The 22208-nt window shown below is 44.4% G+C and overlaps 2 protein-coding genes across 2 annotated transcripts in view; one reads left to right on the top strand and one right to left on the bottom strand.

Annotated features, from left to right (window-relative positions):
• Window positions 1-5531, top strand: part of OR10AD1 (olfactory receptor family 10 subfamily AD member 1) — a 33592-nt gene extending 28061 nt beyond the window's left edge. The window contains 5 exon segments of the mRNA XM_067698689.1: window positions 1619-1740; window positions 4527-4640; window positions 4642-5102; window positions 5105-5317; window positions 5320-5531. Of these exon segments, the coding sequence (XP_067554790.1) occupies window positions 1619-1740; window positions 4527-4640; window positions 4642-5102; window positions 5105-5317; window positions 5320-5531 (1122 nt within the window).
• Window positions 5532-20210: 14679 nt separating this feature from the next.
• Window positions 20211-21657, bottom strand: CCDC184 (coiled-coil domain containing 184). Its single transcript, XM_067696348.1, has one exon. The coding sequence runs from the start codon at window positions 21153-21155 to the stop codon at window positions 20568-20570; it is 588 nt and encodes a 195-aa protein (XP_067552449.1). The 5' UTR covers window positions 21156-21657; the 3' UTR covers window positions 20211-20567.
• Between the last annotated feature and the right edge of the window lie 551 nt (window positions 21658-22208).

Here is a 22208-nt window from a genome sequence, read left to right as displayed (position 1 = left end):
TCTTGTAGACAGCATATATACAGGTCTTGTTTTTGTATCCATTCAGCCAGTTTGTTTCTTTTGGTTGGAGCATTTAATCCATTTACATTTAAGGTAATTATCCATATGTATGTTCCTATTACCATTTTCTTAATTCTTTTGGGTTTGTTATTGTAGGTCTTTTCCTTCTCTTGTGTTTCCTTCCCAGAGAAGTTCCTTTAGCATTTGTTGTAAAGCTGGTTTGGTGGTGCTGAATTCTTTTAGCTTTTGCTTCTCTGTAAAGGTTTTAATTTCTCCGTCAAATCTGAATGAGATCCTTTCTGGGTAGAGTAATCTTGGTAGTAGGTTTTTCCCTTTCATGACTTTAAATATGTCTTGCCACTCCCTTCAGGCTTGCAGAGTTTCTGCTGAAAGTTCAGCTCTTTACCTTATGGGGATTCCCTTGTATGTTATTTGTTGTTTTTCACTTGCTGCTTTTAATATTTTTTCTTTGTATTTAATTTTTGACTTTGATTAATATGTGTCTTGCCATGTTTCTCCTTGAATTTGTTGTCTGTGGGACACTCTGTGCTTCCTGGACTTGATTGACTATTTCCTTTCCCATATTCAGGAAGTTTTCAACTATAATCTCTTCAAATATTTTCTCAGTCCCTTTCTTTTTCTCTTCTTCTTCTGGGACCCCTATAAATCGAATGTTGGTGCATTTAATGTTGTCCCAGAGATCTCTAAGACTGTCCTCAATTCTTTTCATTCTTTTTTCTGCTCTGCAGTAGTTATTTCCACTATTTTATCTCCCAGGTCACTTCTCCATTCTTCTGCCTCAGTTATTCTGCTATTGATTCCTTCTAGAGAATTTGTAATTTCATTTATTGTGTTGTTCATCATTGTTTGTTTGCTCTTTAGTTCTTCTAGTTCCTTGTTAAACGTTTCTTGTATTTTCTCCATTCTATTTCCAAGATTTTGTATCACCTTTACTATCATTACTCTGAATTCTTTTTCAGGTAGACTACGTATTTCCTCCTCATTTTTTGGTCTGGTGGGTTTTTACCTTTCTTTTTCATCTGCTGTGTGTTTCTCTGTCTTCTCATTTAGCTTACCTTAATGTGTTTGGGGTCTCCTTTTCACAGCCTGCAGGTTCATAGTTCCTGTTGTTTTTGGTGTCTGCCCCCAGTGGCTGAGGTTGGTTCAGTGAGTTGTGTCATCTTCCTGGTGGAGGGGCGAGACTAGTGCCTGTGTTCTGGTGGATGAGGCTGGATCTTGTCTTTCTGGTGGCCAGGACTGCATCCGGTGGTATGTTTTGGTATGTCTGTGAACTTTGTATGATTTTAGGCAGCCTCTCTGCTAATGGGTGGGGTTGTGTTCCTGTCTTGCTAGTTGTTTGGCATAGGGTGTCCAGCACTGTAGATTGCTGGTTGTTGAGTGGAGCTGTGTCTTAGCATTGAGATGGAGATCTCTGGAAGAACTTTTGCCACTTGATATTACGTTGAGCTGGGAGGTCCCTGGTGGATCAATGTCCTGAACTCGGCTCTCCCACCTCAGAGGCACAGCCCTGACACCTGGCAGGAGCACCAAGACCCTGTCAGCCACACGGCACTATGGCCTCCACGGTCGAAACACCTGCATCCTGCTCTGTTTTCAGGTTGATGAGTCCTCGAAGGTCACACAGAGGACTCCAGAGACTTTTGGATCATTTGACATCGGGTGCTGCAGCCTGTCAGGGCCAAGGAGGCCTCCAGCTCTGCCTGTGACCTGCCCTGAGAGGTGTGGCTCCTGGAGACCCCACAGGCCGTTTTTTTCTAATTTTGTTTACCTTTTAAAAAAATCAGCTCTTAGTTTTATTGATTTTTTTTAAGCCTCTTTTTCACTTATTCCCACTCAACCTTTATTACTTCCTCTTTCTACCTATTTTGGTGTTTGCTTGTTCTTCTTTTTCTAATTTTTTTAAACGTACGTTTAGATTTTTTTTTTTTTTGGTACATGGGCCTCTCACTGTTGTGGCCTCTCCCGTTGCGGAGCACAGGCTCTGGACACGCAGGCTTAGCGGCCATGGCTCATGGGCCCAGCCGCTCTGTGGCATGTGGGATCTTCCCAGACCAGGGGACGAACCCGTATCCCCTGCATTGGCAGGCGGACTCTCAACCACTGCGCCACCAGGGAAGCCCCTACCTTTAGATTTTTATTTGAGATTTTTTTTCTTTCTTGAGTTAGACCTGTATAGTCACTATAAACTTTTCTCTTAGAACTGCTTTTGCCATGTCCTATAGATTTTGGAAATCTGTGTTTTTATTTTTATTTGTCTTGAGGCATTTTCTCATTTTCTCTTTGATTTCTTTTTTGACCCATTGATTATTTAGTAGCATGTTATTTAGTCTCCATGTGTTTGCTCTTTTCTCATTTTTCTTCCTGTAATTGATTCCTAGTTTCATATCATTGTGGTTGGAAAAAATACTTGATGTAATTTCTGTCCTTTTAAATTTGTTGATACTTGTTTTGTGGTGTGTATTCTGCTATTTTTCGATGGAATGTCCTGAAGATATCTATTAAGTCCAACTAGTGTAATGTGTCATTTAAGGCCAATGATTCCTTATTGATATTCTGTTGGGTTGGTCTGTCCATTGATGTAAGTGGGGTGTTAAAGTCCTCTACTATTATTGTATTATTGTTAGTCTCTCCCTATACATCTGTTAATATTTACTTTATATATTTAGGTGCCCCTATATTAGGTGCATATATGTTAACAAATGTTATATCCTCTTCTTCTATTAATCCCTTTATCATTATATAATGCCTTTATTTGTCTTTTATTATACACTTTGTTTTTTTTAACTTTTATATTGGAGCATAGTTGATTAACAATGTTCTGTTAGTTTCAGGTGTACAGCAAAGTGATTCAGTTATACATGTATCTTTTTTTTTCAAATTCTTTTCCCATTTAGATTATTACAGAATATTTAGCAGAGTTCCCTGTGCTATACAGTGGGTCCTTGTTGGTTATCTGTTTTAAACATAGTAAGTGTACCTGTCATTCCCAAACAGCACTTTGTTTTAAAGTCTATTTTGTCTGATATGATTGAGTACTCCTACCCCAGCTTTCTTGTCATTTCCATTCACATGAAATATCTTTTCCATCCCCTCACTTTCAGTCTGTGTGTTTAGCTCTGAAGTGAGTCTCTTTTAAGAAGCAGGTAGAAAGACCTTTTTTGCTTATCCAATCAGCCATCCTATGTCTTTTGATTGGAGGATTTAGTCCAATTGACACTTAAAGTAATTATTGATAGTTGTGTACTTATTGCCATTTTGCACTTGTTTTCCAGGTGTTTTTGTAGTTCTCTGTTCTGTTCTTCTCCTTTCAGTTTCTTCCCTTGTGGTTTGATGATTTGTTTCAATGGTATGTTTGTGTTCCTTTCTGTCTAGTTTTTGTATATCTGTTGTATATTTTTGATTTGTGATTACAATGGGGTTCATATATATTGACCTATAACTATGTCTACTATTACCAGTTTTAAACTGGTAATCATTTAAGTTCAAGCACATTCCAAAAGATCTTCATTCTTTCTCCCCCCCCCACGTTTTGTGTTTTATTATGTCATATCTTACATCTTCGTGTTTATCCCTTAACTGTTTATTGCAGTTATAGTTGATTTTATATTTTTTGTCTTTTAATCTTCATACCAGCTTATTTAAGTGGTTGATCCACAGCCTTTACTATATATTTGCCTTTACTAGTGGGGGTTTTCCTTTCCTATAGATTCTTACTTCTTGTTGCAGCCTTTACTTTGCCATTTAGAGAAGACCCTTTAACATTTCTTGTAAGGTTGGTTTAGTATTGATGAACTCTTAGTTTTTGGTTCTCTGAGAAATTCTTTATATATCCTTCAATTCTTAATGATAACCTTGCTGGGTAGAGTGTCTTGAGTTGCAGGTTTTTCTCTTTCAGCACTTTAAATATATAATGCCCCTCCCTTCTAGCCTGCAAAGTTTCTACAGAAAAGTCAACTGATAGCCTCAGGGTTCCCTTGTAATATGACCCTTTGTCTTTCTCTTGCTGCCTTTTGTATTCTCTCTTTAACTTTTGCCATTTTAATTATGATATGTCTTGGTGAGTGTCTGTTTGTGTTTGTAGTTTTTAAGGAACCTCCATACTGTTCTTTGTCACGTGGTTCCTAGATCATTCGCAATCTTTTTTGTCTCTGAACATAATCCCATTGGTATATAATCATTTGAAGTAGATATCACAGAACTGGATACAGTATTTCAGGTCCAACTTGATTCATACGAAGTACAACAGAATCATATGAAGTACAACAGAATCTCTCTTGATTCATACGAAGTACAACAGAATCTCTCTTGGTTCATAATATGCTTCCATTATTCCTGCCTACAGTAGAACTGGTATTTTCAGTGCCCATGACACTGCCGACTCACATGGAGTTTACTGAAATTCCCATCTCTTTCACCCTTTTGCCCTTAATCTATTTTTATACAAGTGGATAAAACCTGTACACAGGTATCCTGCCTGTGTTTTGCTGTCCTCCCTCTTCAAGCAGGCCTCAGATTGTGGATATAGGGAATAGGAGCACAGTGATCGAGTTTATCCTCATGGGCTTCGAGCAGAGCTCCCCTTCCACACGGGCATTGCTCTTTGTCCTCTTCCTAGCCCTCTGCCATGCCCATGAATGGCCTCATCATCTTCATCACCTGGACAGATCCCAGGCTCAACAGCCCCACGCAGCTCTTTGGCCACCTATCCTTCCTGAATATCTACTCCGTTCCTACCACCATTCCACCTGGTGGAATGCTGATGCGGATCCACCTGGTGGTCAAGAACTGTGTTGTCTCCTTTGCCTCGTGCTTGACCCACATGTATCTGGTTTTTGGTGTGGGTGTGGCTGAGTGCATCCTCTTGGCTTTCATGGTCTATGACCATTATGTTGCTATCTGCCACCCACTTAGCTGTGCCCAGATCATGAGCCAGCAGGTCCATGTGACGCTGGTGAGTACTGCCTGGTTCTTTGGGCTGATCAATGGCATCTTTCTTGAGTATATGTTATTCCAGAATCCCTTCTGCAGAGACAACCACATAGAAAACTTCTTCTGTGAGGCCCCCATAGTGATTGCTCTCTCTATGGAGACCCCCAGTTTAGTCTGAGAGTCATCTTGGCCGATGCCATTGTGGTGCTGCTCAGCCCCATGGTGCTCACTGTCATCTCTTATGCCCGCATCCTGGCCTCCATTCTGGGCAGAGCCCCCTCCTCTGGTCTGGGGAAGACCTTCTCTACTTGTGCCTCCCATCTGACTGTGGTCATCTTTTTCTACACCTCAGCCATGTTCTCTTACATGAACCACACAGCACACATGGTCCTGACAAAGACAAGCCTTTCTCTCTCCTCTACACCATTATCACCCCCATGTGCAACCCCATCATCTACAGTTTTTGAAATAAAGAAATAAAAGGGGCCATGGTGAGGGCCTTTGGGAGGAGCAGATTTTCCCAGGCAGAGTCTGTCTACTGGGAAGACTCCTGGAGGGGAAGATCCCTCCTCCAACCCTGACTATTGGGTAACTCTCCAGTGCTGAAAGGCTCCAGGAAAGAGCATTCATAGCTTCCTTTGCAATAGCATCAGACCTGGAAGATCCTATTGATGTCTAATGCTCATCTGTCTGATGTAACTTTAAGCACTGTTTTCTCTTGGACCCTCCTCAGGAGAATTTGAGACTTTCCTGAGTGATTTTCTTCTAAGTTATCACAACAGGATCTATAAGCACACTTAAGTCCATTTCATTTTCTTTCTATACATGCTCTTCCTAGCCTGAGTTCTGCATATACATTTAGGTAAACTTTTTTCTCTTTCAACTTATCATTTTAATCTGTTTTTCTTTCTCACACTGCACTCTCACTTCCTAAATCTGCCCTCATCCACCCTGCTCCTATATGAGAAACAGTAGAGGAAGAAGTAAGAAAAAGGGAATTAGGGAGCAGTGTTGACATTAAGAAAAGTCAGTTAGAGAAAAGAAGAAAAAGAAAAACTAAGGATCAGCGCCCTGAGCTTCATCTTGTTTACCTCCACTAGGCCATGAGGGAGAATTTGTGGTGGCATTAAATAATCAACACTGCATTCAATGTGTGTTTATGCTTGTGTGTGTTGGGGAAGGGTAAGGGGGAGAGGCCAGGTGTCAAACCCCTTCTTCCTAAGTCCTCTAGTTTCCTTAAATACATGACTGTTTGATATTTCCCTTCAGATCCAAGTAATAAGTGCTTCTACCAAGCTTCTTAGGCTACCAGTTTCCTTCCCTGTTACCCATACTCCTAGTTAACTCCCCTCTCCCTACTGCCTGTTTTTCTCAACCATCTTTCATTCATTCCAATTCAGTCCTATTCCACTTTACCTCCTCGTCGTAAATGGGTCCACTTAATTCCCCGTACTTTAAGGAACACCTCTCCACACTACCTCCACCACTGCAGAATGCTTTCTATTTGCAACCCTTCCTCTCTGGCTTAGCTTCTCTTCTTAACAAAAGCCAGTGTCCCTTGAGAGGGCATTATATTCTCAGCTGTTCTCTTTTTTTGAAAATTACATCTTTCTCATGCTCCTTTCATAATAGATAGGAAAGGAAAGGGCATAGGCCTGTGCTTTGTTTTCTGGTGCTAATTCCATAAGATGAACACACCTCACTTGGGATGCCCTCGAATAGATGTACTGCCCTTTCCACATCCTGCACATCACATACTAACTACCCTGCAGTGAATTGAAGCAGTAGCTTCACTCCACAAAGCTCTACTCTTTTCAGTCCAAATTGGTGAATCTCTAGATAATAGAGGACATGTGATAAGCACTTCTCAGACAGCAAGAAGTAAGAAATGAGACAACACTGTAATCAAGAAGAAACAATAAGCACAGAACCTAAACATTTACATTATCAAAGAAAGACTACACCAAGGCAAAGTTAAGCAGGCAAGAAAGATTTTATTTAAGGCTACTGCAAGAGGTAGGAGACTGAATTCAACTCTGCTGAAACAAGTGGCTGGAGAGTTTTTAAGAGCTGCAGTAGGGAGATCTTAGGCCACCTGTGGGTGGTAATTGCTCTTACCCAAAGGAAAAGTAAGTTTATATGCTGTATTTTACAATTTGGAGCAAGACACCCAGTAAAGTTGGGCTCCTACCCTCCCACAGAGACTAGGAAACAGGGGTGCTATCTTCCTTGAGGATTACACTTCAAAGGGATGGCTCTTGAGAAAACATTCCCTGGGTCTTAAAACTGGCAAGGGGCTTTTAGGGAGATTTCTGTACATTTCAAAGGGGCAGAGAAAGAATTTGTAATTGCAAGTTTCTAAAGTAAATGCGCTGAGAAAAAAGAGATCAGGAGACAACAGTCAAGAAGAAACTTGCCCTAAGTGTAGTCAAGGGAAAGGGAAATGTTAAGGCTTTCCTGGTCACCATGGAGAACAAAGAAGTGCTTATTCTTGCCTCAGGATCTCAGCTCCCTCTCCAAGTTTAAAAATTCCTGTCTCAAGGAGTCTTTAAGAGTAAAAAGAAAAAGTGAAGGAAAGAAAAAAGGAAAAAAGCGAAAAGAGAGGAAAGGGTGCTTTTTACGAAGTTTTCTGAGAAATAATATAACATTTTCCCAGCACTATTTACGCTGATGCTATAAACAAAACACAGGTCCAGCTTTTAAGCTCTAACAGGGCGGATAAGAACAAATAATGGTTATACAATGGGCAAACTTAATAACAAGCCTATACAAAGTACACTGGGATGACAGATAATAACAGCATTCACAACTATTAAGCACTTAGGTTCTAACAACGTTACATCTAAACCTCACAAAACCCTTGAAGTAATACTACCTCCATTTTGAGAAGCAAAACTGAGGCTCAAGGAGGTTAAGTAATTTGCTCAAAATCACAGCGCATTTCAAATGGCATAGCCGCAATACTAACTGGGCACCACTTCCTGAGCCTGCACTCCTTAAGAGGTAATAGAATAACTATCCTGAAGAATGGGCAGGCTTTATACTGAGGTGATACTAGATCTAAGCCTTAAAGAATAGTGAATTAAAAGGTAGAAAATGGGGCGGGGTGCGGCGTTGGCAGGGACTAGTAACTCCAGGCAAGAGGAACTGCGTGATTCGTCATAAAAATGTTGCGTTCAACGTGGATGGAGAAGGGCAAGTATGGCCATGAATGCTGGAAAACCAGGCTGAGTGACCTAGAACTGTCTTCTCAAGGCCACGCACTTTCTGGTTCAAGGTCCGGCTCGCAGGAGCCACGAGCGCCAGACGGGAACCGACGCATGGTGGGGCTGTAGCGCTAGAGATACACCGCCCTGGCCCTGTATCCCTTGCAGCCTCTGCCTTGGTCCCTGGGGGCACAAGAGCCCACAGGGACAGCGAAAACTCCTGTAAATGCATTAACTAGAAGCCATCCTGAAATGCGCGTCATCTCCCGATGCAAAGTCACTGGTCACCAGACCGCGCGACCAGGCTCTAGGGTTACCGCAGCCCGGCCGAAGGGCCGAAAATGTGGGAAGAAAACCCAGGAATTCTACTGAGAGTCCCGACTCAGCCCGACCTCAGCTGTGGCCCGGCCCTGCTTTCCTCCCATCTAAATCCGGCGCCATGTTAACCAGCCCGGTTTGGCACCGCACCAATAAACTACCCAAGAGGCCTCGGGGCCCTGACCTGATTGCAGCTGGCAGAGGAGGCGGGCGTGGTCCGCGCTAAGAACCTGCGGCCAATCAGCCTTCCCCAGCCTCTCGGATCGCCTCTATGGCAACCAATGAGCGCCTTGTCCTTGGCTAGCCCTCCCGGGCAAGAGAGCCCTAACCAGACCAGTCTGGGAGACACCAGCTATTCTGGGAGACTCTGCAGACATCCGCCCCAGCTGGTGATGCGGACCTCGGGCTTGGGATGTTCCCCCTGCCGAGTGCAGTTGTTGAAATGCCGCGCCCCTTTGGCTGTCGGTGGGGTGGGATGGGATGGGGGCGGAGCAGGGCTGGAGGCTGGACTGAGCGAAGATCTTTGCCCGTCACGTGCAGTCACCCTAGCTCCGAGCCTTGTACGCGGATCTGTATCCTAGTTCTTTCCAGGTGATAGCCCCCCTTTCAGCGAATTGCATAATGTTGGGCTCCTCTTCCCTCTTTAGACAACGGCAGTGTCCTCTGAGCTTCCTTGCCTCCCTTTCCAGTTACCGACTCCGGGAAGCCTTCCTTGATCCCTCGCCCCTTCTGGGTTCACTGGACTTTCTTTAACCCTTCATCACCTGTGCGTTTTCCTAACACTGTACCGTTACTTACTTTTCTGTCTTCCCCACTAGTTTGTGGTTCGAGTCCTTAGCATATTGCCTGACTATAGGTGGTGCTATAGCGCTGTTTCCTCAATGAAATCTTAAGCAGAATCCTGTTGTATTAACCAAATAAAAGCAGAGCTGTTCTGATAGGAGTGGAGAGGGAGTGTCCAGAGTCCTGGACCTCCAAGGAAGCCCCTGAGGCACCATAATTAGTGACTTCAGCTGAAGTAATCAGTTTAATATATATGGCTTACCCAGGACATGAAAATTAAACATATCTAGAGCCTCTAGGAACACCCTTACAAATCTCATTTTTGGGTTTCAAATCTGACTACACGTGTTTATTTTTATTTTCCAGTCTAACGATCTAGATAGCTGTTTCTTTCTTCTGTTTAATTCCTTATCTTCTTCACCCAGCTCTGGGCTTTGAGGCTAACCTGTATGGATCACATCAATAGATTCCCTTACTTCCCTGGCTTTCTATTGGGTTCAGCCAGTGAGTAGCATAGGCAGAATATCAGAGGGAAGTAGGAGTGTGAGGTTGGGTATTTAATCCTCTGTTTCCCTTTGAGGGTTGTGGACTCACTTGAGTCCCCTTGCTAAGATCTCACTCCTGCCATGTGACCCCCTCTACATAGCTCTCTGTTTCTAAGTTTGAACCACCATCTCCCGTTACCTCTTCAGGCTCAGCCTCTCTAATACTAGATTCTGGGAACTGCCCACTGCCCTTGTGATTTCCCTACACCATGCCCACACCTTTGCAAATAAATCTTTATTAAACTTCCTCAAATTATTGTGATTTGAATGTGCCATCTGTTTCCTGGGTATGCCCTTATACAAGACTATTCTCTTTTACTGAGGTAATGGAAACAGTTATCTCACATGCAAACATTTGCAGGCTACATGATGTATTAGAAAGAGCATGCACTTTGAAGTTGGAGAAACCTGAGTCTCCTGTCATTCAATCGTTCATTCATTTGGCAGATACTGCACAATCCTATCAGTCGCAGTAGAGATTTTAGAGAGTATCTGGTATGCACACAGCCCCTTCCCTAAGAACCCTTTTCTCCTCCCATAAGGGTGAACCTGGCAATCAAGTTAGTAAGTGCCATGGGACACCACCCTCCACCATCAGCACAATCAGTGCAGCAAAGCTTTATGGATTAAGTCCTCTTTCACAGGAGTTTGGAATTGGTATGCAGTGGGTATAATCAGTTCAGGGCTGGAACAGGCAGACACCCAACCTATGGAGCAATTGTCTTCTGCCATGTACCTGAAGAAACAAAGTTAGCAGGGAGAATAGGTTGAAGTCAGAGGAGAGGGAAGCAGAGATAAAACACCATGTCTCTAAGAAAGAGCCCAAGATAATGACTGCCCTGGTTTTAGTCAGCCTTGGAGGCCCACCTGCATTCTTGCTCTTGGGTTTTATGAGATAACCTTGCATCCTTATAATAAGCTCCTTCTTTGTTCCCCCTCAAAACTAATACAGATGGGTTTCTGTTTCTTGCAACCAAAAAAGTCTTAGCTGAGGCAGTATCTACCGCAATGTGATTATAAGGACTAAATGAGATAAAGTATTTCAAACATCTACATCAGTGCCTCCAAAAATGTTACTTTCTCCCTTCCATCTGTAAATGGCACCCATGTGCTCTGAGCATCAGACTTCCCTGTTCTTTGTACTTCTTATTTGGAGTGACAAGCCCATTTCGCTGTCAGTATTTTTGCAAGATTTTCTTCATTCCTGCTTTTCCTCTTCCAGTTGCCATTCTGTTCATGGTCCAAGCGCTGATATATTTGTGTTTGTGTTTTGCTATGTTTTGTTTTGAAGTTTTTGTTCCTCAATGGATGGAATTAATCATAATCCTCAGTTCACGAGACACCATCATTGGTCCCTGCAAGGAAAGGCTCTCTTGTTTTATGTCTTTATTTATTGCTTTATTCTATCTTTATACCCTGTATCTTCACTCCCTCCACCCCCCAAAATAGGCAGTTTTCTAGTGTGTATATATCTGTTTAAATGTGTCTTCAGAAAATAGTTATCATTTTGTAGGCATTTATTTTTAAATGTACTCCAAAGCTACTGTTACATGTCTCATTCCGTGTCTTACTTTTTTCACTGAGCACTGTTTTTCATTTCCATCCACATTGCCAGATGCTAATATTTAATTTGTTGCTTCACTTTGTTACCTGCTATTCCACTGTGTGCACTCTTCACTCACGATGTTGCATCTATCCACTCCTCCATTGATGAACACCCACATTGCCCCCAACTCCATACCACTACAAGTAACCCTGCAAAGAACATCCTCCTATTAGTCCCCTGCTGGACTTGTAAAGAATTTGTTTTATATTTCTTAGGGGAGGAATTGCTGGGCTATAGGGTATGAGTCTATTTAATGTAACCAAGTTTTGCCAGATTGCTTTCCAGAAGTGGTGAAACTAGTCTTGCAGCAGCGCAAGTTTCTACATTTCCACATTCCTGACAACATTAGTAATTGTCTAGATTTCTGATTTTTGCTGTTTTTATAGTTATAAACTGATCTCATCGTTGGTTTAATTTGCATTTGATTAATAATGGTTTTGATCAAATTTCCATATCCATATTAGTTTTTTCTATTCTGTACATTGCCTATTGATATTATTTGTACCCTTTTTTTCTATTGGGTTGCTGTCCTTTTCCTGCTCATTTGCAGGAGTTCCATGTATATTTTAGGATTATATTACATCCTTGTCAGTTTTAGACAAATATTTTCTTCATTCTGCCATCTGCCTATTAACTTTGTCCCTGGTGCTGTTGATAGAACATAAATCTTTAATTGTTTTGTAATCGAATTCCTCAGTTTTTGCCATATGGTTTATGCTTTTGAAAGTGTTGAAATATGTGGACTACTCTCTTAGTTATACCTACTCTCAGCCTGGCGTCTCTAAATCTGAGTTCACTGGAGAGGTCCCTGTAGTCATTGCATCTACTCCTCTTCATTGGACTCCAAAGGATTTGCACTGACTGAGTTTCATCCTTAACAGAATCACATCTTCCTTGAGCCTTTTCCTCCATAGAATCTCAGGCTATGAAAATCATATCTTTTATCTATTTGAAGTCAATTTTCCCATAATCCTGGACACACATCTCACTTTATCTCCTTGGCTGTCAGGGAGAACCAAATCACCATAGTTACTGTCTTTCAAGATTTTCTTCACTCCCATTCCACTAGTCAATTTCATCTTCGTTGGTCAAAATTAGATCCAGAGTTGCAATCTATTCTCTGCCAACCTCTTCCTTATGAAGGATGAGACTACACTAAATCAACATTCTCCTCACTTCTGGAACTTGGCTTTGTGCCATTTCATGACTCGTCCTGGGATCTGTAATAGAGTTGATCTGTTTTGGCAGACTCTAGCACATTTTTACAATGATATATTATTTTCCTCTCCTTTATCCTCACCTAAATAATTCCTTTCTTGTTTCCACTCTCAAGGTTATAAAATCCCATAAAAGACTCTATCTTCGTGATGTAAAGTACTACTCTGACTTTCCTTCTATCATTTTCTTCTGTTTTTATTCCTCCTCCTTACTTCCTTGTGTCTCTTTTCTTGTTTCCTTCTTTCCCTCCCTGCCCTTTTTCTTCCTCCTTTCCTTTCTGACTTTTACAAATACTGAGGGCCAGGGCAGGCTTTCTGTAGATCAGAGCAAAGAAGCTGCTTCTATCCCAGAAGCAAATTCCCCACAAACAGGTGGTGTGTGTCACATGACTGGCAATTCCTTTCCAATTGCACATCAGAACCCAGTTCTGTTTCTTTGGAACAACGTACTCCACCTTTTTTCACTGCCGTGGTCCAGGCATGAGTCCCATCCTACCAAGTTTCTTTATATATGTGACATTTTATTTTCCTCACTGTGTAAAAACTCAAGTTCTATTTTATATTACCTGTACTTTGTGCACTGGTGTAGAGGCCATAACTACGTTTTTTTTCCCCCAACCCTTTTCTACTTACTTTTTCCAGAGAATTATGGGATGCAGCTTCGGCTACTGCTTTTCTTCTGATGTCATATCTGATATCCTCTGTGGTATAAAATTTTGTGAGCATTCTTTTTAACTGTTGTCCTCTCCATTTTGTCTTGTCATCCCACCCTCCCACTGACTCCCAACACACCACACACACACAGACACACACACACACACACACACACACCATTCCCATTTTCAAATTGAAGTTCTCTTAATTCAGTTAACATTGCTCACAGAAAACATTCCCTTCAATCTTTTTTATTTATTTATTTATTTATTTTTGCTGTACGCAGGCCTCTCACTGCTGCGGCCTCTCCCGTTGCGGAGCACAGGCTCCAGACGCGCAGGCTCAGCGACCATGGCCCACGGGCCCAGCCGCTCCGCGGCATGCGTGATCCTCCCGGATCGGGGCACGAACCCGCGTCCCCCGCATCGGCAGGCGGACTCTCAACCACTGCGCCACCAGTGAAGCCCTCCCTTCAACCTTTTGAGAAGCGCTGTGTTCCAGTTCAAGAACATATCATCCCCTCATCATTAGACTGAGAGCAACATAAGGACAGGGACCCTGACTTCTTGGAGTCTTCCCCAGAGCCTACCACCTTCCATGAGACATGGTAAGCAGTTGGTAAATGCTTCCTGGTAGATTGAGTCAGTCATGGTTCTCTTCTTGGATGTCTTTTTCCATCATCCTTATAAGAATTATTCACCTACTCTAAAAGGAATTTTCAATGTCCCTTTTTATTCCCAAAGCAGAATCCAAGCCACCATAAGCTTCCCTTAGTATATTGTAATTACTTATAACAGAGTAAGATGCAGAACCATTTAATGAGAAAAAAACAAAACAAACCAAAAAATCCCTGATTTTTATTTCAGACGAACAGGATTCTAGTCCTAATGCTGTCATTGACTATGCAAGCTTGCACATGTCATTCCATCTATTACTTTATTTATAAGCAATGACATAATGTTTATTCACTGTTAACCCTCTTAAAAGGAGACCATACATTTTTTTTTAAAGTACTTGAGGTAGAAATAAGGTAAATTTCCCTGACCCAGGGGTCTAAATGTGAGATAAACTGTTTGATATGAAAAAGAATTTGCTTGAATTTGCTTTCTTCAATATTCTGAAGAAATATTAGTCCTGGTCGTTGTCTGAACATCTTTCTTGACCTCTCACTGGCAAGATCAAAAAAAGTCCCCGTTTTAAAACTTTCAGCATAGGTGGTGTGGTCTGTAAGAAATTCCCAGAGATAATAGTCACCCTCTCTTTCAAGAAATGCTGCTTCACTAACACTCAAAATGGCCCAGAGAATATAAATGCATGAAAAATACAGGCATCAACAACTCTGAGTCAAAAAGTGATTCAGAAGTGTCAGACTCAGTATGAAGAAATTATAATAATACTATAATGACTTTCAGTTATGTTTGTGTGCATTGTAGTGATATAAAAAAGTTCATTCTCTAAATAAGTCTAAATAAGCTCTTTAAATAAGAATGAACTTTTAAAATACGTGATAAGAAAGCATGGTGATAGTTGAATTGGCAGTATTTTTTCTTTCTTAATGGTACCTAAAATAATGACGTGCCACACAATTGATAGTGCCTTAAAGTCAATAAAATAAGATAAATATTTCAGAGACTATAAAAATGAGAACGCAGTTCCAGCTCAAGATATTAATAATCTGGAAGGGGGAATAACAAGCATAAAGAATAGTAGAAGTGAGGGAAAATATACTAATTGTCCCCCAAAGAGTTACAAACAAGAAGATTTAGATATTTAAGGGAGGAAGAGATCACATTAGGAAAGGTTCCATGGAGGAAGTAGCCTTTGAGAAGGGCCTCGAAAAACTGATAAGATTCCAACTGGCAGAGATGGAACAGAGTAAGAATAATAGAGAGCAAGAAATCAGCTGCAGGAAAATGGGCATTTCTAGAGAATGATGAATAGCATATTTTGATTCAAGGGTTTGTTAACCTTTTCTGGCTTTAAGAATTTTATGAAAACTATGAACCCAATTCCTAGAAACAAAAGCACAAATTTCATAATCAAAAGGTTTTTTGCATACTGTTTCTGGGGATTTCCTATTTACAGATAGCATAAGAGACAGGAGGGAAAAGCAGCCTTGCAGGACACCCCATGAGAGGCTGGTGCAGGTGACCAAGGCTGCAGAAGTTCCTTTTCTGAAGGAGAAATTTGGACCTGACTGCATTTGGGAAGAATGGCTAAGAGAAATTGTAGCAAGGGCCAGGGGGACACAGCCAGTCCACTCATCCAGAGATTAAAAGAGCTGATATACACTTGGGAATCGTTTCTAGCTGACTGGATGATATAGGCTTCCAACTGATGGAATGATGGCTAAAAAATTTACCTGGGAAATGAAATGTATGGATTTAAAAGTATGCCAGGGCCTTACTGGGGGGAGCTTGGCTACTGCCACTGTATTTTATGCTTAATTTGAGAAGTAATGGGACATGATGCAGATTTCTGAGGAGAATGAATGTTCAGAGCTGTGGTTTAGGAAGATCAATCTTCAGGATTATAGGTAAGTGAGAGGCCAGGGGAGACCATTTAGGAGTTCATTGCAGTTAGTTTTTATATCCTTCAAATACAGTCTATTTATTCGGTTCCCCTTCTGTCCTCGCCACCCATTATTTGGCAGAGCCAGGCCTTTAGTAAGCATTTGGTGGTGCTTGCTGAATCGAAAACCACAAATTTACCTTGAGGGTCCCTTTGCAATGTCCCTATTACTCACCAGGTGGCACCATTACAGCATTACTTACAGAGCAGACGTCCTTCTATATGCACAGTGCTTCCAAGCAGAAAGGCTGTGTTTCTTTGAGGGAATTCCCCTTCTGGGGACAATCTAGAGGTGTGGGGTTGGGGAGGGGGGTGGAGGGAATGGTAGCTAAAGATTCAAGAATATTCTTTTTGTATTGTACATCAACTATCCCTCAACTTTTAAAAATATTCCTTTTGTACTTCTATATATCATTTCTTATTGTAGCTGAGAATCTTGGCTGAATTTCTATTCCTAGGCATATAAATGGAGAAAGTTGCTTAGGAAAACCTGCCTTTTCAAAGATGCAAGCAGTTTTCTGTCTTGCAAGGAGTATTAGACTCAAATATATCTGGGGAAGAACTGTCCCTTAGTTCTGGGAATACTTCTAGGTGAGCCATTTCATTATACATATCAAGCAAAGACCATACTCTGGTGATACTGAAGCCACAAAAAACTGCATATTTATGTTGTGGGCCAGTTTGCATCTCTTAGAGAAATAACTATTTCTCTAGAACAGATTTTAGTTGTACCACGCTAAAGCTGTAGCTTATTTCTATGAAGTTGTATGTTTTCATTTTGAGATTTAGAGCTAACCCTGAGCGATTTCCCAGTGAGAGATAGGAGTGCCAGAAACAGAAAGAGTTGTGATGACTTACATGCAGCATTGCGCTGGGTTCAGACATAAAGTGCAGCATAAAGCTATGGGGGGAGGGGGTGGGAACCATCACCTCACTGCCACACATCAGCAGTGCTCTGACAAACTCCCAAGTACTGGAAGACTTGGAAATAATGGTAGACAAGATCCTTAGTGCATTCTAATGGGTATCAGTATAATTTGAATTTGTTGAATAAGTGGTAAGTAATCAGGTTTATGCAAAGATTTCACTTCAGTGTAGGAAATACTCTGGAGGCCCCAGGAGGCAAGGGTGTATCAGTTCAGGCAGGGTCATTTCTTCTTTGTTATTTTTTGAATTTAAAAGTCTCATCTTTTAGTTCAGTGATTCTTACCTTTTTACTTAATTCTTACCTTTTAGAATTAAGTTAAAACAATAGATCGTCTCTCTAGAGAATATACATACACGATTTTGCCTTCAATTTCAAGGGGCTATGGCCCCCTGAAATTCATAGTGACCCCATCCATGAGTCCCAGGTTAGAAATCTCACCTGAAACTCACTCATCAGAAGCATTACAAAGGAGAAATGCCAGAGGAGAGTGGGGAATCTGGAGAAAGGAGGAGGTGGGAGAGAAACCTGTGCTGTATCCCTCTGAAATGCTGATGCAGGTCACTAAAGAAAGCTGAAAAATTGCTTTATCTGGGGAGATTTTTATCTATCTGGACTTGGAAGAGCTGGAGAACTTCTAGGAGCCCTGCTAAAGGACTGATGCCCATTTAGGGTGGTAGGCATAGGAAGAGGAACTGAATTGGCATCAAGGGTTAAAAGCCTAAACCAGACATTTCTACAGGTGCTAAAGAGCTAAGCTGCCTTGAGATTCATGTCACTCTGCGGAATCTGAGCTACAGGGAACAGGAAAGAGGCAAACGAATGGATCTGTGTCAGGGAATATCTGGGGACATCAGCTTCTTCCTCTCAAGAAGCAAGTCCAGAAGACCATCCTCTCTGTGCCATTATTGAATTATCACCCACTAGACTCTGAGAAGGCTCACTAACCAAAACCTGATCTGCGATTACTTGTTCCCACTGAGAAGATGAAAAGTGAGTAAAACCAGCATTTCTTCCTGTTCAGGACTCTTAGACTCTTGATTGGGGAAGTAAGGGATTTCCTTCTCTGAAGATGAAATAATAGAGCAATTAACGGAGTGGTTCCCATCTAGGGTTCTTTAAGTCAGAAGATCTGGATTAAGTCCTGGTTCTGCCAAGTACTAGCTGTATGACCTTGACCAAGCCTTGGGAGTCTGTTTTTGGAACTGTTAAGTGAAAATAATAATAGTGCCTGCTTCATAGGGTTGTTGGGAGATAAAATTGGGCACAGTGTCTGGCACACAGTAAGTGCTCAATAAATGATAGCTGTCATTGTTGTTATTGGTGCAGAATGCTGGAACTGTAACAGGAAACTGTCTTCCAGCCCTCAGGGACACTTCCCCACTAATATACTTTAGCTGCCCTCTCTAGGGCCCTGGCACATATTCCCCAACCACTGCACAACTCAAGGCTTCCTCTGGTCATCCTATGTGTACAGAGCTGACTTTAAGTCCTTTTTGACCCATAACTACATGACATTTATGAAGAGAGTCCATGTCAGCTTGGGAATCTCATCATCCCCTTGACTATCTTGAATGATAAGAGTTTTAGATAGGGAAGGATTATATTAAACAAGAGCTTCTAGAACCTTCCCTGAGTAATTGTATTTTCCCAGAGGAGCCAGTCACCACCACCACTGCCTATCCCAAGAGAACTGTAAGAAAAAACTAACATTTGCACAAGACTTCCCAGGAATCTTAGATATTTTTCTCCTCAACAATTTTTGCCCCCATTTTACACAGGCAGAAACTAAGCCTCAAGCAAGGAAGCAAGTCTCAAGCACTCATTTACTGTTGGAACTGAGATTCAATGCCAGTGCTCTTTCCATCTCTCTGCAACAACCACACAGCAAGAACACACACACATACATAACACACATACATACATACGCAGATATGCAAGTGCAAGTGCACACACACACACAGAACTCCAGCTCATTCTTCTCCCAAATTTTGTTCGGAGCAGCTTGGAAAATCTCCAGTGCCCAAGGGAGCAGACTAGAGCTGATGGCAATCTAAGCTCCCGGGGGAACACCTTACGGGCATTCTCCACGAGAGGTCTGAGGCAGTTTTTGTGGTTTCCTTTGTGATATGTCACTCTACTGCCAGAGATTCCGGGCAGTCCCTCCTGAACAATACCCCTTCCCTAACCCTCCCATGGAACAAGTCATGCCTACCGTTCCAGGACTCAGATTTGGAAATCATCTCCCAGGAGCCAGGTGCTTCACTGAAAAGAAGTCTCCTGCACATCTGGAGTTCTAGCTACCAAAAACCCTTGTTAGTTTGGGAGTCTCAACACGTACCGTCTCCAGCTTGAGGTGAAGGTCCAGATCGGAAATGACCGCAGGTAGAGTTGGCAACGCATGTCCCAATCACAGCAGGGACGGTCAACTCCTTGGAACCAGAGGCAAGAAGAGAGGAGGAAAGGCATGGTCCCTGTAGTTCCCGCTAAGCGTGTGTCCATGCAGTGGGTCCAGAAGCCCCACCCTGACATCGCCCTAGTACCAGTCAGCAAGGAGGGGAGATGACGCCGCTTTATTAAGGTTAACACCAAGGAAAGCACTGAGAAGGGATACACGGAGGAGGAGAAAGGGCACACAAAGTCACCACTTGAGGAGGTGGGAAGGAAGCACGTCGGTTAGGAACCTCAGGGCAGCCACATGCTCCATGCCCTGGTTGTGGGGGTGAAAGAGGAGAGGAGAGGGGAAAGCGCCGTGAGAGCCTGGGCCTCACAGACGGGTCTGAAGCCCCCTGAACCTAACACCAGAGCCACAAGCCCTGCCCCTCAGGGCTCACACACTACTACACAGGTCGACACACATAACGCACACAAGACATTATGGAGGCAGCACCAAGAGGCAGCGGGCAGGGAGGTGTTGACGGGAAAAGGAAACTGAAGTTAAGCAGGTAGAGCCAGGAAAGAGACAGTTTTTGGCTGCGGCCCCCAAGAGCCCCTCAATGTCCCCTAAATCTGGGCTGTTGCTGAGCATCCCCAAGTCTCTGCCTGTGAACTGGGCTCTTTGTTCTCTAAGCCTCAGTGAATGGATAAAGCAATCCCAGATGAAGTCAGTGACAAGGCAGGATCCACTCTGCATGCAAAATCCTAGAGGTTGAGCTATTATGTATGTCTTCATGCACATTGATTGTCAGCTCCTCCCAGCCCAGAGGCCCTTGGAACCCCATTCACCCAGACTCCTAGGGCTGCAGTTCCCTCCTCAAGCTTCTTTTACCAATCAGCAGCCGCAGAGATCTGTGAGGGGGAAGGCTTCTGCAGAATGCTGAATAGCTTGGATTTCATCAGAAGGGTAAATTTTCTGTTGCCAGAACAGAATACCCCCAACTCCTTAATTTCTAGGTAAATCGTTAGAGATTATTTGCCAGAGTCCTAGATAAGTCCTTTTTCAGAATAGAAAAAGCAGAATTTTATTTACACAATTCAGGGGTTCTCCTGTTGGCTGGAGAGGGGGAAAGGGCAGGGTAGGGGGTTGGATGGGAGTCCAGAGATGGGCGCTTCCTCTCCCGCAACCTCACCTTTCCGCAGTTTGCTACGTCTCGCTTGGTCAGGCAGAAAGAATTCCTGATGCTCCCAAAGTCCTTCACCCTATAAATGCTTCCTCCAGGGAGTCTCTTCCGCCTGACCCGCAAGAGTAGCGGTCGGAGTGAAGCATGCTGCACCGCGCGGTTCAGTCCTCTCGCGTCATGCTCTCGGAAACCCAAAGCCAGCCCGGGAAAGTAGTGCCCCCTCGGAGTCCCCTCACAGAGAGGCCTCTCCCTCCAGCTGCAGCAGGGTAATGTCGGGCAGGTCGAGGGGCTCCACAAGTGGCCCGTCCCCCCCAAGGAGGCCAGCACAGGGGCTCTCGGGGCGCTCACAGTGACTAGTGGGTGTGGCGGAGCTGGGCATCTCCTTCTCTTCTGAATCGTCGTCCTCCTCCTCCTCAGGATCGCGACCCAGCAAACCGCTGTCCTCGATCCCAAGCGAAGGGGTCTCCGGCTCTTGAGGGGCGCCCGGGAAGCTCCCCTTGCCGCCGACCACGCCCAGGCCACCCTGGCGGGGCGCGGTGGTCATAATCCGGCACATGGAGACGATGGCTCGCTGGTTGGCGCACACGTCGTCCGAGAGCACCTGGATGTGCGAGGCCTGCTCATCCAGGGCCCCCCGCATGGCCCTCACGTCCTCAAACAGGGCCTGCAGCTGGGCCTTCAGGTGCTCCATCAGCTCCTTCATGCCGCCGTTGTACTCCCCGGAGATCACGTCCCCCACGGCCGGCACTGTGGACACCTCCAGAGGTGCCGGCATGTCGCCGCCGTCCTTGGTCATGATCTCCAGCAGACCGTCCTCCATTGAATGGCAGAAGCGGGCGGTGGCGGCTCCGGGTCCGGTCCAGCCCGGCCTCGAGGTGGAGGGAAGGTACGGGGAGGGGGAGAGGTGCCTGGAGGGGCTGGGAAGAGGAGGCTCCCGAGAGGGGCAGGGAGCCGACGTGAGGTGAGTCTCGGGCGGAGGGTGCGGGCGGGATCGGGGAGGCCGGGAAGAGCCTGCGGGACGAGGATCGCGCTACAGTCCCAGGGCCGGCGTCTCTCCGGCTCGCCACGGGGCGAAAGCGCCCTGCCCTACCTAGCCTCCTGAATTGCACCCGTGTCAGCTCCGCCCTCTGGGCGCCAAGAGCGGCAAGGGCCTGCGGGTTGCCTGGGTCACGGAAGTGCTCGCACAGGGGCTCAGGTCGAGGCAGAGGCCAGCAGCGGGTCGAGCTCGGGACTCCCCTCGGCCATTAACGGGCAGCGTCCGCGAGTGTGGTTGGAAGTGACACGGGCGGGTCTCCCAGCCGAGCCGCGGATGCTCCTCTGTTTCCAAGGCGACGCACGGCACTTAAATGACGTGTGTCTCCATGGCAACCAGGAAGTGGAGAAGAAAAGGGAGGATGGTTGGGAAGCTGCAGTGGGGCTCTGGAGTCTGAGCTAGCGGGCGGAGCGGGAGGGGAGGGGACGCTGCAGTGGCCTCAGCTGAGGCTGAAAGAGCGTGTGGCTGCAATGTTTAATAGGGAAGCATGAGAGAGCAGTTTGCTGCATAAATCCCCAGGTCGGGGAGACATCGTCCCTCCCCTAGCCTGGGTGGTAGACAGTGAGCGCGACTGCCTTGGAAGGATTTTCACCCGCCCGAAATCCTTTCCCTGAGGATGACGTTAGAGCCGCGTCCTACTTCTCTGTCCTCCAGCAGGGAAGCAGAGCGGGTAGCGAGGCCGACCCTATTACCCAGACTAGAGCTGGTGCGCGACGGCGACCTGGAGCCGGCCCCGCCCGGCCTTAGAGGTGCAGAGGCGCGGGAGGGCACTACGGAGGTTTCCGCCACTCCCTTCTGCTTCTGCAGTAAATCAGCCCTCGCTGTAGATAAGATAGTACA

The sequence above is a fragment of the Pseudorca crassidens genome, chromosome 11 (assembly GCF_039906515.1).
Source record: "Pseudorca crassidens isolate mPseCra1 chromosome 11, mPseCra1.hap1, whole genome shotgun sequence".
Lineage (NCBI taxonomy): Eukaryota > Metazoa > Chordata > Mammalia > Artiodactyla > Delphinidae > Pseudorca > Pseudorca crassidens.
Note: the sequence above shows the minus strand (reverse complement) of the source record. Positions and strands in the feature narration are given on the sequence as shown.

Excerpts from the sequence above, each read along its gene's own strand:
- CCDC184 (XM_067696348.1), bottom strand. The coding sequence starts at position 21,155 with ATGGAGGACGGTCTGCTGGAGATCATGACCAAGGACGGCGGCGACATG.